This window comes from Embiotoca jacksoni, unplaced genomic scaffold (genome assembly GCF_022577435.1).
Source record: "Embiotoca jacksoni isolate LCO1_2020_lvr unplaced genomic scaffold, fEmbJac1.0.p SCAF_93, whole genome shotgun sequence".
NCBI lineage: Eukaryota > Metazoa > Chordata > Actinopteri > Embiotocidae > Embiotoca > Embiotoca jacksoni.
The window spans coordinates 262351-277175 of NW_027185451.1; the positions used below are offsets into that span (position 1 = coordinate 262351).

The 14825-nt window shown below is 41.0% G+C and overlaps 1 protein-coding gene across 1 annotated transcript; it reads right to left on the reverse strand.

Annotated features, from left to right (window-relative positions):
- Positions 1-362: 362 nt before the first annotated feature.
- On the reverse strand, positions 363-13854 carry nek10 (NIMA-related kinase 10). The gene is made up of 36 exons (XM_069141930.1): positions 13778-13854; positions 13548-13651; positions 13349-13409; positions 13120-13235; positions 12164-12259; positions 11993-12077; positions 11842-11883; positions 11675-11753; positions 11515-11582; positions 11235-11314; positions 11052-11138; positions 10684-10908; positions 9577-9716; positions 9111-9172; positions 8944-9015; positions 8784-8848; positions 8542-8644; positions 8241-8369; positions 8028-8165; positions 7902-7947; positions 7691-7812; positions 6776-6878; positions 6611-6686; positions 5730-5859; positions 5553-5623; positions 5029-5236; positions 4864-4930; positions 4704-4778; positions 3748-3793; positions 3573-3610; positions 3299-3399; positions 3101-3211; positions 2271-2376; positions 2095-2138; positions 1485-1540; positions 363-1131 (listed from the first exon to the last, which is right to left on the reverse strand). Exons 2-36 carry the CDS (start codon positions 13616-13618, stop codon positions 1095-1097), a joined length of 3156 nt encoding a protein of 1051 aa, XP_068998031.1. The 5' UTR covers positions 13619-13651; positions 13778-13854; the 3' UTR covers positions 363-1094.
- Positions 13855-14825: the final 971 nt, after the last annotated feature.

The window sequence follows — 14825 nt, forward strand, 5'->3', positions numbered from 1 at the left end:
TATTTTCATCACCTTGAAAATGCATCAAGAGTGCATGTTGAAACTACAGCACTGAGCTTTTGTCTCCCTCTTCTGCCAGTGAGAGTAATTACAAAAACACAGGCTTCCTTAGAGGCTCCACTACAGCCCACGACTGCTGTGGCTGTAAGTCAGTGGATAAATTGTGAATAAATGAATTAAAAAGCATCACAACCCCTTCGTAAAATCGTATTTCTTTTGGTCCCATATCATGTAGAAAGTTTCAAATTGGAAAATGTTCAAATATCTTAGCCTTATTCAAGTTATTATATACTGTCTCACCAGACACCAGATTGAAAAGCTCTTTATATTGTAAATTTACAGACGGATATATTTGTGGGTGATATTTTTCAACAATGTGTGAACTCGCTAGTCTTAGCTAGTCCCGCGCTGTAGCTTCGATACAGTGCACAAAAAGTGCTAAAAACATTCGACCTGGTTTCCACGTCTGCCCGATCTGCAGTCAAACATTGTAATTAAAGTCAAAGTCGGGCTTCTTATCAGCTCTTCGAAAGTGAGGTGAGCGAGGAAACTGTGGCTCGTACGGTTCTGCAGCGGCCGAGTTAAAGCGGCCCGACTGCCGAGTCGTCTGGTCCTGAGAATTTTAAGTGCTACGCTCAGACATCCGGGGAAAAAAAACAAAGAGAAAGCTTCACACGATGGTGAACCACCACAGATTAAAAAAACAACAAAACAGTTTAATACGAGAAACTTCTCATGAATGAAATCAATCACAAGCTTTAAATTCTGATCTCGAACTGACAGATATAAATTAAAATCGGCTTCATCCTTCGTTAAAATATGCAGACGTATTCAACTATCTTTGGAGAGTCACACCGTCGCGTCGTATTTGTAGAAGAAGCCTGAGAAACCGAGGACGTGCGAGGTGAACGCTGTGGAAACACGTTTCAGCCTTTTAAGTTAAAGTGCAAACAGATGCATGTGTTTACTTTGTCCTTTTATAGTTTTATATGTTAAATAAGTATATACTCTGTAATTAAGGTTAATTACATTTAAAGCGACTGCAAAGTGTCGTTGCAAATAAATCTTCTCCATCTGCTTCTAACTTCTGAGAGTTACTTCTTTTCTTGGTCGTTTCTTTTCTCCTTGACCCTAAAATTAAAAAAAATTAAAAAATAATACATGAAATAATATTTTCTATGTTAAATCATGTTTTTATCAAAGTCACACTTTATACTTTCTAACCACCAGGTCTTTAACATTTTGTAACTCATTTCAGAAACCAATAACACAAGACTAAAATCTTTAAATCATGTCTCTTATATTTTGTAAATTGAGGACTCAAAGTGATCATTGCCATTAAAATAAAACACATTACAGGTTTTCTGTAAAAAAAATAAAAGGCCCACCTTGAAACAAATGACAACAAAACCTGTTTTTTGATGACACATGAATGAATTTTAGGTGTCGAATCAGACTGATAAAATGTTGTATTTCCACTTCACCTGCTGCGTGTTGCTTCGTAGTAGCTGTTCTCGTCCAGAAGCTCCTCGATGATCCCCTGAAAACATTTAAACAGGAAATGACATCACAGACAGCAGAGAGACGTTCAGTAAGACTACGAAGTGTAAAATTAGACACTTGATCCCGCAAGAGGAAACAAAGTTGAAACACAATGACAAAAAAAATCAAACAAAACAAATCGGAAAAATTCTAAATATCTATAAAACTAAAAGATTGTTGTTGTTTTTTTTATATCTATTCGTGGTTGATTTGATTTTTGATGACACATATTAGCTTATCCAATTACTTTTCCATGTTTTTAGAATAATATGAAGCTACAGCCAGCAGCTAATAAGCTTAGCTTAGCATCAACACTGAAAACAGGAGGGAAAAGTTAACCTGGCTCTCTCTGATGATTAAAACTCAGAAATTAACACTTAATATCTTGTTTGTTTAACCAAACCAGAAAGTCAAGTGCAAAAATTGAGACTGACAGACAGAGATGAGAGTGGTATTATTAAACTTCTTATATAACTTTTCCCTGAATGTATCGGTGAAAGAAAACATATCCAAAAAAATTACATTTATGTATAAATTCAATAAGAAACTGACCTGCATCTGCTGATATGTAACTCCATCTTTGAGATTCACATCAACTGTCAGAAGAAATAAGAGAAGAAGCTTAATTTCCTTCCATCAGAATACATTTTCAACAAATAAGGTTAGTGAGTAAGGTTTGTGTCTGTTACTGTGAGTTTAGGGTGAAGCAGTAACAGTGATAATTGCACCTGTGCTATCGGCAGTATGAGGGTCTCCTGTGAAGTGATGGACCAGAGGCCACCAGTCCGAACCGGTTGAACCCGACTCCATCAACTCGGTGGACGCCTGGAGGAGCTGTGACGGGAAAATGAGTCCAAATTTGGTTATTTGTGATGAATGAAACTGATGAGAAGTTGAGAAAATCAGTGAAAAACTGTCAAGTTTTATCCAACAAATGTGTGATTTTTAGCAATTTGGCCGGTTTGTTACTACAAAGGTCAGCTGTCGTCAAACACGGGTTTCTTTTACGCCAACCGTCCGATTGCACTGGGACCGAGATAAAATAAACCACTTTATTATACTAAGGAAGTTAAAAGCTGACTTACATTGCAGTACAAATATTAGTCGAGCTGAACGGATCAGAGTCAAGAAGCTAAAACAGTGAATCAACCAAGAAAATAAATAACATTGTTTATGTCCTTTTCCAACCAAACAGCCCCCGAACATTCCTCAGTTTTGGCCTCTAAAATGTGAGATTTACTGCTTCTTTTTGTAAGAAACTGAACATATTTGGGTTTCTGACGGTTGGTTGTACGAACCCAGCAAATTTCTGACATCGCTTTGGGTTTTAGGATTCTGTGAAATGCCTTTTTAGATTATTTTAAACAGCTGCTTTCATGCACAGATTGGACAGCGTCTGAATGAGTCCAGAACTATGAAGACATACACCAATTAAAAAGCCACCGGTTGCAGCCACAGTGAGGTCATTTATCTAAACCCCCTCCCTCCCCCTCCACATCTCCATGAAATACCATCATCACAAAAGCGCACTTCTGAATTTCAACTCGTCACTGCAAACCTTGCTGAGCTCCACTTTCAGGTCGAACGGATCGCTGCCGACGTGGAAGAGGGACTTTTTGAATCTTTCGATGAGGCGTCGCTCGATGTTGTGGTGCGGAGCTGGTGGGAGCTAAGAAACGAAAGATAAACCAACGAATACCAACGCAGAGAAAATGGGACCGCCGCTGTCAGACGTAATCTGCATGTGTGACTGTACTTGTGTGATGAAGATGATTTTGTGCAGCTGCACGAGGAGCCTCTGGATGGGATCGTCAATCTGACGAAGCTTCTTCTGGGAGACGCAGATCCCAGCCGACACTGAGGAGGGAAAAAACAAACACACGGGGAACAGGCGAGGTCCGAAGAAACCGGGTCAGACACCTTTCATAAGAGAGTTTGTATAACATCGTAACTTTATCTACCGTCTCATCTGGTCAGGAGGTTTTCAAAAAGCAGATGGTGAAGCTGTGTCGTCAGGTTTGAAATGCTACCTGGTCTTGGTTTCATCTCCGCAGCGGTAAAATCCCCACTGAGAGAAAAAAAAAAAAAACAGGAACAGATGAGGTCAATAATGCACCGAGAAGACATCTTTATTTCAAGAAGATTGTTTTCAGCAGGTTTTCAACACATGTTCAAATGTTTAAGGTGTTGTTTTTTTTTACTTACCTGGACAGAATTTGATTAGGTGTAACAGAGGCAGTGGACTGAGAGCCTTTTAATCAAAGCCAAAAAAAAAGGACTTCAGTCATGAAAAGGTCCAGTTCATACTAGTTTGATGAAGCGGGTTAAAAAGAAGAAAACATCCAAGTTTCTCTTTTGGCAATGAAATTAAAAGCCTTTATTCAGATGAATATTTCATTGTGAAATTCGGGGAAAACAAGCACAATGTTTGTACATGTTAACAACCAACTGGTGCATGATTGTGTGTGTGTGTGTGTGTGTGTGCGTGTGTGTGTGTGTGTGTGTGTGTGTGTGTTAATAATAAGGAGTGACTTTTGCTAACAACACCGAAATAACTTGTGGGGAAAAAAAAAATTATTGTCTGCGATTTTCACTAGACAAGTTGAATGGAAGTCTATGAAGCTGGATCTTTGTTTTGGCGCCAGCCTCTACTGGCAGTCGGAGGTATTGCAGTTTAAGGCACTTCTGTTTATGGCAAAGATTTTCAGATCCGGAAGCCACGCCCACTTTTATATACAGTGTGTTTACAGGTTGTGCGCTGAGGGTTTCACCATCTGCCACATTTCACCAAATTTTATTTAAAAAAAGTCTTTATTCAGATGTCTATCATCTGAATAAAGACTTTTTTTTAAATAAAATTTGTTGGAAGAGTAACTTGGATGTTTTCTTCATTTTAAAATAATAAAAAAAAGTTCAAAACAAAATACAGTTTAGATAAGTGAGCAAAATCCACAACATACAAACTAAGAAAATAAGAGTAGCCTTAAAACAAAAAAAAGGTCTCAGACTGTCGGTTCAAATCCCTGAATTCCTCCACAACAACCAAGAAGACATTATTGAGCTAAACAAACCATGCAGAAATTTGCAGCGGCATGAACATTAATCGTAGAAAACCCCCAACAGGATCGTGAACATTCTCACTCAGCTTTAACTGAACTGACCGTCGTGTTTTCCCGAAGAGGCGGTGGTGTTGCTTTTGGTGTCGGATGGTTCGACGTCCTCATCTGAAGCATCGTCTGAAAAACACATTTACAACACGTCGTCGTTTTTGGGTTTCAAACCTTTCACCGTCCGCGTTGCATCCTGAGCGGTTTGAGTCACCTGCACTGATTCTCTGCTGGCTGCGGTTCGACCTGCAGGCCGCAGGAGATTCAGCCTTCATCAACTTCTGCAAAATGTGAAGCACTTCGTTTATACGGAAACCTTTTAATCCAACAATTACAATAAAAAAAAGTCCCCTCATGATTTTCCAAAATCGGAATATACCTGCGACGGATTCGAGTGGCAGCAGTTCGTCCTGTTTTGGTGCCTTTCGAGGAAGTACTTCTGCGCTCGTTTCCGGTCTCTCTCGGCTTTCCTCTCCAGTGCATTCTGGGAAGTGTAGAGGCCGTCCATCAGCCTCATCATGAGGTCAGAGATCCTGGAGCTGATGGCCACGATGTCCGGCCGCCGCTCTGAGTCGGGACTCAAACACCTGAAGGGACGGAAGAGAGCACTGTGTGAATTTGTTGAATGAACAAGTGACAAAGAGCAGGAAATAATGGAAGATATAGGGAAAGTACAAGGACGTACATATGTATTTCCCATCAGGCGACCAAGATCCATTTTAATGTTTATCTTTTTTTTTTTTAAACACGAAAATAACACCGGAAGTGGGATGTAATTTTTGTTAATAGCCTGCTTTTGTAAGACATATTATTCTAAACTATCAAATGCATCATATAAAAGCAGCATTTTTAACGGCACCCCCTTCAGGTGAACATACAATCTTTTCAAAATAAAAGTCTCACCATCTGATCATGTCTGTGACTCTCTCCGAGAAAGCTCCTTCCTCGACCGGCTCGTAGACGGCTTCGACAATCTACCGGCGCAGAAAAAGAGGAAAAAAAGATCGATAGCTGACGGCGGAAACAAAAACATTTGAAAATGAGTAAAAACATGAGTCTTTGTGTGTGTGTTCACGTTACCTTGCTGGCCAGTGAGAGCATGTTACTGCTGTAAAACGGAGGCTGTAAAGTGGCCATCTGATAGACGATGCAGCCCAAAGCCCAGATGTCGGCTTTCTCTCCGTACGGCTCGTTTTTCACCACTTCTGGACTGCAACACGCAAACACACACAAAAACAAATCTCCTCTTTTTACTTTGTTGTATTTCCTGTTTTACTTTGTAATCACTTGCCTCTGTGTCTTGATTTCCTTCAATTCCTGCCCTTGTGTGTTTACCCCTTGTGTGATTGTCTGCCAAGCCCTGATTAGTTTCAGCTGTCACTTGTTGTCCTCCTCTCCCTCGTGTATTTAGTCCCTGTGTTCCCTGCTTTTGTTTGCAGTTCATTGTTTTTCTATTCCCATGTCTGATTCTGCTCTGAGCCTCTTTGTTTCTGTTTGTTTTTCAGATTCAGCACCCGCCCGACCTGCTTTTAGCTTGTCTTACTTCATGAGCAAAGCTTTGCGTTTGCTTGAACTTCCTGCCTCTGTTGTCACGCGTTCAGCTCCTCCCTTCCTGTGAAGGCTCTGAATCTCTCAACGTATCTCCTAGCCACAAAACCCTTTTGTCCTCTGTGAGTCTGACAGTGTTACAGGAGGGCAGTGATACAGCAGAATGGCACTCGTTTAATCCTAAAATCCAGTTTACAAATCTCTTTATGGAAGTAAAATTGGGCCAAAATTATTACTTTCCAAAAATGGTTAAAATGTTGTTCTTCATCTTTACCTGAACCTAAATGCAACCAGTTTTTTTTTTTTTTTTTACCCTCTAATGGAAACAGAGTCCTCAAAATGTGACTGTGTGAATATAAGTGTACGAAGTTGTCCCGAGGACCATAACCACTCTTTTGAGTTCATTTCCTCACCAGGAGTAAAGGATGGTGCCGACCACCGACGTCAGCTTGCTGTTCTCCTGTTTCTGCTTGGCGAGGCCGAAGTCGGCTTCGGGCAGAGTAAAAGAGACGAGTTAAACTTTTTAGAAGGACACGAGCCGGGAAATGTAGTAAGAAGAAACTGAGTAACACGCTCACTGATGGTGACTTTGTCCTTCTCCCCCAGCATGATGTTGTTCGGTGTGAGGTCGCGGTGAACGATCCTCTTCTCCTTGTGGAGGTACCTCAGTGCCAGACACATCTGAGGGAGCGCACGATATCAGTTCTTAAATAAACCTCGGAGACAACTTTGGGGGACGACTAAAAAGTTTCCAATCGCACAATTGTCTCTTATTTTTTTGGGCCAGTGGAAGTGATTTACACTTCAGGTTTTTATCCAAAACTTATTTCCAACAATTACAGAAATAGATCTGACTCATTTTTTTACAGCATGATAATAAATTCAAAAGAAAATGTCACTTTTTTTTGTTTTTGGTGACTCTTCTCACTGAAGTAAATGTTTGTATACTCACAGCACAAGCACCTCTATCATGTTTGTAATGTGTTCATCAGAAATCATTTTAAACATGGTATTTAACAAAGTTAATTATATTTTTTTTTAAAAGCAAATTTTGTTGGGATATTTTTTTCATACAAGGCATAGAAATCTAAGAAATTGTGGATGTTTCGGTCCAATTTGCTGATTTAGCAGTTAAATCTGTGTTTGGAGTATGAATTTATTAATTCAGTTGTGGGATCATATTTGCCAATTTAGTTTGCTCATAAAAACACATATCTGCATACACAGGATATTTGTTTATGAACTCTACGTCACTCTACGTCAAAAGTACAAAAGTACTGGGTTTAAATTATATTTCCGGATTAACAGGTCACAGTTACATTGTGGAGATAAAAGACAAGCTGCTGTCGCTTTTTAAAACAACTGCTTTTTGTCAGTTGCGTTAACATAAAACTACCAAAATAAAATGCAGCTGATATTTCTCCAGACATAAAAATTCATGTAATACCAGTACTTTTCCAAGTAAAAGTTTACTTCCCAAACGAGCTGTTTACCTGTATGAATATATTCCAAATCCTGTCTTCAGTGAGCTGCAGCTGCTTCTCCTTCAGGGAGTTGAAATGTTCGGCCAGCGGAGCTCCTTCGATCAGCTCCATCACCACGTACAGCCTGTCACCTAGAAAAGGACAACGTGGAACGCTTTGAAAATATCGTCACTGCTTAAATCACAATCCTTTCGGGATAAAGTGAAGGTGTCATCCTCACCTTCCAAAAATGTCTTGTAATATTTAACAATGTTTGGGTGTGTCATCTAAAAAAGGAGGGAAAACAACTGACATTAACGCCATAAAATATTATTTTAAAAATGCGTCTGAATTTAAAGTTTCGTGCCTGTTCTTTGATGATCGTGAGCTCAGAGATGATTTTCTCCACGTTGCTGTCTCGGGACCGCTTGTCTTTGCCGAACGCCGGGTTGTGCAGGTTCACCTCCTTCAGAGCCAGCAGGTTCTGGCCGCTCTGCTTTTGGACCTGCGATCAAGAGTGCATTTTACAAAATGTACTAACTGCAGATGTTTTGCCAGTTCTGAGGATGTTTTACTGCACCTTGAAAACACTCCCGAAGGCCCCGGTGCCCAGATGGTCCAGTATGGAGTAGCCGTTGATGACTCGGAGGGGAGGCCGGTTCTGGTCCACGGCCTCGATGCTCTCTCTCAGACCGTCCAGCTCCTCTTCCTGCGGGGGAGACACAGGCGGCGCTTCATTCATTTGTCAAGTCAAAGAGTCTTTACCTGATTTATTTTATCCCAAAAACAGTAACATATATTTAGATTTTTTTTTTTACAGCCCGAAACCAGCTAAAAAACACCAAAGAAATGAGCCCATTTTTTAGAATGTGTTTTCTTACGGTGTAGAGTGACACTTTGGTCTGCAGCCCTTCGTAGGCTGTGAGGTCCCGCACGTAATGTCCAACATCAATAAACAACTCAAAGAGGTCTGTGGGAAAGAGTCTGAAAGGGATAAAAGATTACAAAACAACAGCGAGGTTTTTCTTTCTGTGGCAGACGTCCAACGGTAGCCAAGTTTTAAAGGATTTATGCATGAAATTAACTTTTTTTTTTCCACTTTTAAACTCTTTAATTTCATCACCTTTTAAACAGATGTCGGTTTCTTTCCACGCTGAAGAGAAATCGGAGGGTGCGGAAGGCGTAGCACTGCAAACAGATTAAGAAATATGTTATTTTCTGATCGTTTATATCACCTTTATTTGCATTATAATGTAATTTGATGCACACGTGAAGCCGTATACCTGTAGAGGAGTGACCTTTGGCCCAGAATTGTCTGGTGAAATCAACTTTGCGATGACGTAGATGCCATTTTCCTGAGAAAACATTTGACACACAGTTCGATGCTTTGATGTAAAAGGTGGATTTCCTCCGTGCTGCTCTTCAAGTCCAGTCGGGAGCTTTTCTTTACCTGCACGACGTGGTGAGCAGATGCGTCATCCAGACTCATCTCGGTCAGAGCTGTGCAGCAGGCTGAGAAAAACATTAGAGGGGAGTTCACTTCATTTAAGCAGTTATACTCAGTCTGAGCAGCAGCTGTGAACATTTATATCTCCGAACAGACTGGAGACACTGACGCCTTTAAAAATATAAAGTTGAAGGTCTCTGTAGATAGTTTACAGTATAGTGTCATCAGACATTCAGAAACAGGAAGCCTACAACCACTTCCTGTGTCAAATTATCTCAGTGGGCCTGATTCCCACTTCAGGAAAACACGGTTTACATTCTCAGCTTGTGATAAGACTCCTCCGGGAGAAGACGTTTTTTTTTATTTTTTTTTTTATTCTGTCCTGATACAGAAAATGTGACTGGATCATTTCTAACTCTTACAGAAGAAAAAACGCAGTGTTTTAGTTTCCAGTTTATGTCCCTCTGACCTGACCGCAGGGCCGTCGCGTTGTCCACCTCCTCCTGCGGGCTCAGCTGCTCCCTCACATGCTCCCTCTGGAGGCGACCGGCTGCGTTGGCGCTGGAGAGCGTCTCGATGGACGAGTGGTCGGAGACGTACTGCCGGTCACTGCGAGAGTTATTTAGTTAAGCGTATGGCGCCGGGATAAATACTGGAAATGGCTTTGTCACTTGTCTTAAGTAAATGATGAAATAAAAGGTAAAACTGGAGGAGATTCTGTTTTCAGACGAGTGGAGAGCTTTTTAAAAAATTTAAAAAAAAACTAAAAAACAAAAAGCCCCCCCAAAAAAACCACAGCATTTTAATGTAACTCATGTAACTCAGGTGCTGATTTAGATTAACGTCATATAAATGACTAACCCAAGACTTCCTTCGAATCACGTTGCTGCGCTCCGTTGGCACGCAACATGTGCAGTCTCTGAACTTTATGATCCCCACTCGCCTGTTCACCTCCAAATTTGCCTGATTATGTTGGATTGTGTTCATGGGAGTCCACCTCAGTTGTGATCTTTATCTGCTTGTTTATTTCTGTTTGTGTTTTTGGACTTTTTTTTTTTTTTTCTTGTAAACTAACATTGTCTTGAGTGTAGCTCTCTTTCCGTTGTTCATTTGGGTCCTCCTCCCTCTTGTTAAACATTTCCTTTATTTTAGTACCCCATCACCGCCACGAAGTTTAGGAGACTTTTAAGAGACAAATTTTGAAACTTTGTAAATGCATCAAGTGACAAAATCATGGGATTGTACAATTATCCCAACGCAACCGACAGCATATTTTCATGAGGCCAACCTCTGCACCTCTGCATGGTAGACATCCATGATTTCTAAATTCAGTTTGTAGGCTTTCAGGCCATAAACTTGTAGTCTTACATCAGTCTAATAAATATTGCATTAAAAAATGTGGATCCTCTGTTTTTGGAGTCAGCATATATTATTAGCCTTGACTCAGTTTTGATCATTCACAAACCCAAAACTGACAGAGGTGACCCATTAAAACCACTGAAAACAGTTGAAATGCACCTCAACTCATACGATGTCACCTTAATATATCAAACACCTGCTCGGGGCTCTCACAAACCTGCCGAGCAGCCGGAGGAGCTGCTGCACCCCTCCCCAGCTCCGGATCTCCGCCCTGGCGTCGGGCTCCTCGCACAGCTGCACCAGGACCCAGGCGACGCTCCACAGCAGCTTCAGGTGCCGGCCGTGCAGCAGGCTCAGCAGCACCGGCACGCCGTCCAGCTCCCTCACCTGGCTCCTCACGCGCCGCACCGGGGAGAGGAGCCTCAGCAGCTCGGCGCTCATCCTGCAGGAGACATGAAGTTTAGAAAATCGTATCATTTTTGGTGTGTGTTTTTACAGAAAAACCCCTCTTACTCCACGTCTCTTGTAGGAGTCTATCTCCACTTCTTTTCTATACTCTCTATACTTTTATGACTGATTTATAACCTCTTTGACAGCAGGTCATACTCCTGAAGTATCACAAGGAGGCTCTCCACTATCGGAAGCTCCCCGATCTCCTTCTTGCATTCTGGACTGCAAAAAAAAAAAAAAAAACACTTTTAAAAAGACATGAAATCATGTAAATGATGTATTTTATTTTATAATGCTTTGGGTGAAATATTTACTTACCTCTCAGCCAGAGTGGTGAGTGCCAGGAGGGCTCCCAGCAGCACGCTGCTGTCTGTTGTGGCGAGGAGCTTCACCAGAGTCTGGGAAAGAGGTCAAGTTGGAATTTTTGGTATTTTTTTCCACAAAGAGAAATAAGTTAGTGACAATAGATTGAGTGCAGAGAGACAACACACACTCGTATTTACACACATCTCTGTAGTCTTTATTCCAGTGCACCACCAGAAATGTGAGTTTACATACATTAAATCACAGATAAGCACTATATATCTTCCAGCCGTACCCTGTGAGCGCCGCTCTCGATGACCCCGACCCTTTGATCCTCATCCGCAGACAGCTTCTGGAACAAGTCTGTGATAAAAGAAATCACCGCTGATAAGGACTGACAACGGCTCGAGACTATTATCAACGTCTGGGACGCTGCTTTTCAAGAAAATACTCGCAAGTCATCGTGACCAGCTGCTGCGTCCCGAACGCCCGCTCGCCACCGGACACGTAGACGCCGGCGACAGACTCCATGTACTGATAGAGAGAAAAAACAGATCAGGGGGTCAAAGAGACATCACCAAAACTGTTTTGGGCATGTAATATAATATATATTAGACTTTACTCTGGCCAGTAAATGAACGCCTCGGAGCTGATGCAGGATTTTCTAAAAAAAAAATTAAAAAAATAACACAAAGAGGTGTTTATTGTTTTTAAATACTATTTATAGATTACACGCATAAATATTAAAAAGTATTTTTTTTTTCAATCTGTACCTGATGGCTGGGATCTCTGATCAATAAACGCAGGCAGATGAGAACTCTGAGGACGGACTCCGGTGGGGCGCGGTCAATCCATTCACTATGTTAAGAGGTCAAAGGTCATCATTAATGTCAGCCTGGTCTCTGAGGGTGAGAAGATTGAAACGCTGAGAAGATTGTTTGCACCTGCAGAGGCGGTTCTTCACCAGAGACGTGAGGATGTCGGAGAAGAGTTTACGCAGCGGGTGGCTGCTGAAGCATCTCTGGTCTCTGTACGTGATGCTGGAAAAGAAAACTGTGTTTAGGTGTGTACCTTTATCCTATTTTGTTTTTAGCTTGCTTCATGTTTTAATGACTTTATTTTAATGTTTTAATCACTTGCTCTTACTTGTTTTTGAATGTCCTTTTTCCTGCATTATGTTTTGATGCTTTTAATGGTTTTATGTGAAGTTCTTTGAATTGCCTTGTTGTTGAAATGTGCTCTACAAATAAACTCCCCTTGCCTAGGACTGAAAACTACGAGCTGTATTTTGATTCTTTAGGTAAACAAATCTTATCATTAATGTTCAGTTATTACAAAACCACATGCAACTCATTGAACAAAATACTACATTTGGGTGTCAGGTAGGTCACATAACAAGAAAATAAACAGCCAAATAAAAGTCAAAGTTATTGGGAATAGTAGGTTAAAAAACAAGGCTAAGAACAGAAAGATTACTTAAAAGGCACAAAAGTTAGATTATATGATTTATCCAATTCAATACAAATGTTTTGTTGACCAAATTTAGGGCATGTGATCGAACCTCAAAGTTTTCCACAGCACTGAAAACGGTCAAGAACAGAAAGCTGGCGTCCAATGTCCAAATTCATAATCATGTTCAATTACTCTCTAATCCCATAGCCCCCGATTTAAACCAATTTTTTTTTTTTTTTGCCTGTTTCAGGATTTCAGAGGCTTAGCAAGCTTAATTTTTTTTTTGTTTTTGTACATTTGATTGTCTTTAAAAATAAAATTTCTGATATTCTGTATTCCCTGTGTGTTTTTGTGATCCTAACATATACTTTCAGACAGAATTTCCAGTGAATCTTCTAGTAAACTATTCGTTGTTTTTTTTTAATATATTATAAATTCCTTGTTAAACCTGAATTTTTCCAGTTCAGAGGCCTCGTCGATGACGTCGCGCTCACTCCTCTGTCTGCTGGTGTTTCTTGGAGAGTGCGTGGCTCTGCATACTTTACTGTGACTCACAGCTGCCACCTGCAACACACACACACATACAGATCTGAAGAAATGTGAGCTGGTTTTGTTATATTATCAAAATGTCTAGACGCTGTTTGCTTCGGTGCTGCGTCATTTTTGTTGTTGTTCACCTCTTGTCTGGGGCCGCTTTTGGCAAGCAGGGACTGGAGCCTCCTGAGATCATGAGATGCCCTAGAACATGGGCTTATCAGGTGATTTGTTTTTTTTTGTTTTCTTATCAGGGAAACTGAATTTCAAATTGTCAAACAGACCATTAAAATTGCTGCAAGGAGAAGGAGATAAAACAACAACAACAACAAAACAGCTTACTTGCTTTGGACTCCTGTCGATTTCTGGGGCAACTTTTCTCCTTGTCTCCTTTTTTTAGCAGAGTTGGACATTTTCCAGCCTTGCACTTTGTTTCCATGAGGAACCTTGTGACACAAATAAAAAAAATAAAAAATTCAACAAGGGCTAGTTTACACTATTTTCTATTTGACGAATGTTAAGCAGTTCAATTAAGCTGAACTCAACGGAAAAAAAAAAAAAAAAACACACACGTTGAGTCCCCCACTTATCCTCCAGCATCACAAAACGAGCACTGGACACTTCCGTTTGAATCGTGAAATACGATTTTTTTTTTTTTGCCTCACAAAAATGCCCTTAGTCGAGGTCACAAGCGACACAGTTTTTAACACTTGTAACCGCAGACGCCCCTTACATTAGCAAATAAGAGAAAACAATGCTGACTTTCCTGTTTTTTTTAACCAATCCAAGTGAGCAATATTAGACGATGCTGGTTGCTATGGAGACAACTGACGCTCTTCGCATTCCGTCACCAGAGTATTTTTTATTTTTTATTTTTTTAATTATTTATAAAATACTATTGGGACGATTTTACACTCACATCCCCACCCCCACCCCCCCCAACACCCAAAATACTCACATATAGCGACATATTGTAAATTAACTGACACTAATAATGTAAAATGACAACGTATCAGCACATTTATTGATACGAAATAAACGGGGAAAGTGTTCAACTTAAAGGTATATGAACAAATTAGGCCCCATTAGTGTTTTTAATCATAGTGAGTGGAAGATTAAATTCGCTTTAATGTGTTAAAAAAAATATATATATATATACTGTATATCAAAATTCTTGCCCTTAACGCTTGTGGCTGCTCGTTTATCGCGAGATCACGCCGGAACTGAAAAGAATCGCACGTTATCGCGAGACTTACAGCGTTCCCCCTTCTTCGGGGGATTCACGTATGGTAAACGTCGTTCTTTCGCCGTAGCCGCGTTGAGGACGAGAGGCGTTGCGCGCCTCGTCGTGCGCAGCTCACGGCGGAAAAAAAAAACACCCTCAGCGCGAGAGAGCGAGAGCGAGAGAGAGAGAGGGAGAAGGGGAATGTCGGCTTGTTGAATGATCCGGATTTTGAGGCGGCAGGGAGCGTCAACGTTATGGGTGAGACCGCCACGGGAGGCTTTTACCGCCGCGACTTGACACAGAAAACCCCGTTGCGACCTTCAGCTCGCGACGGTTTGAGCAACACGCGCGCGTGCTTTGTGCGGTTGGGCTTCGCCGCTTGTTGTCTGAGCAAC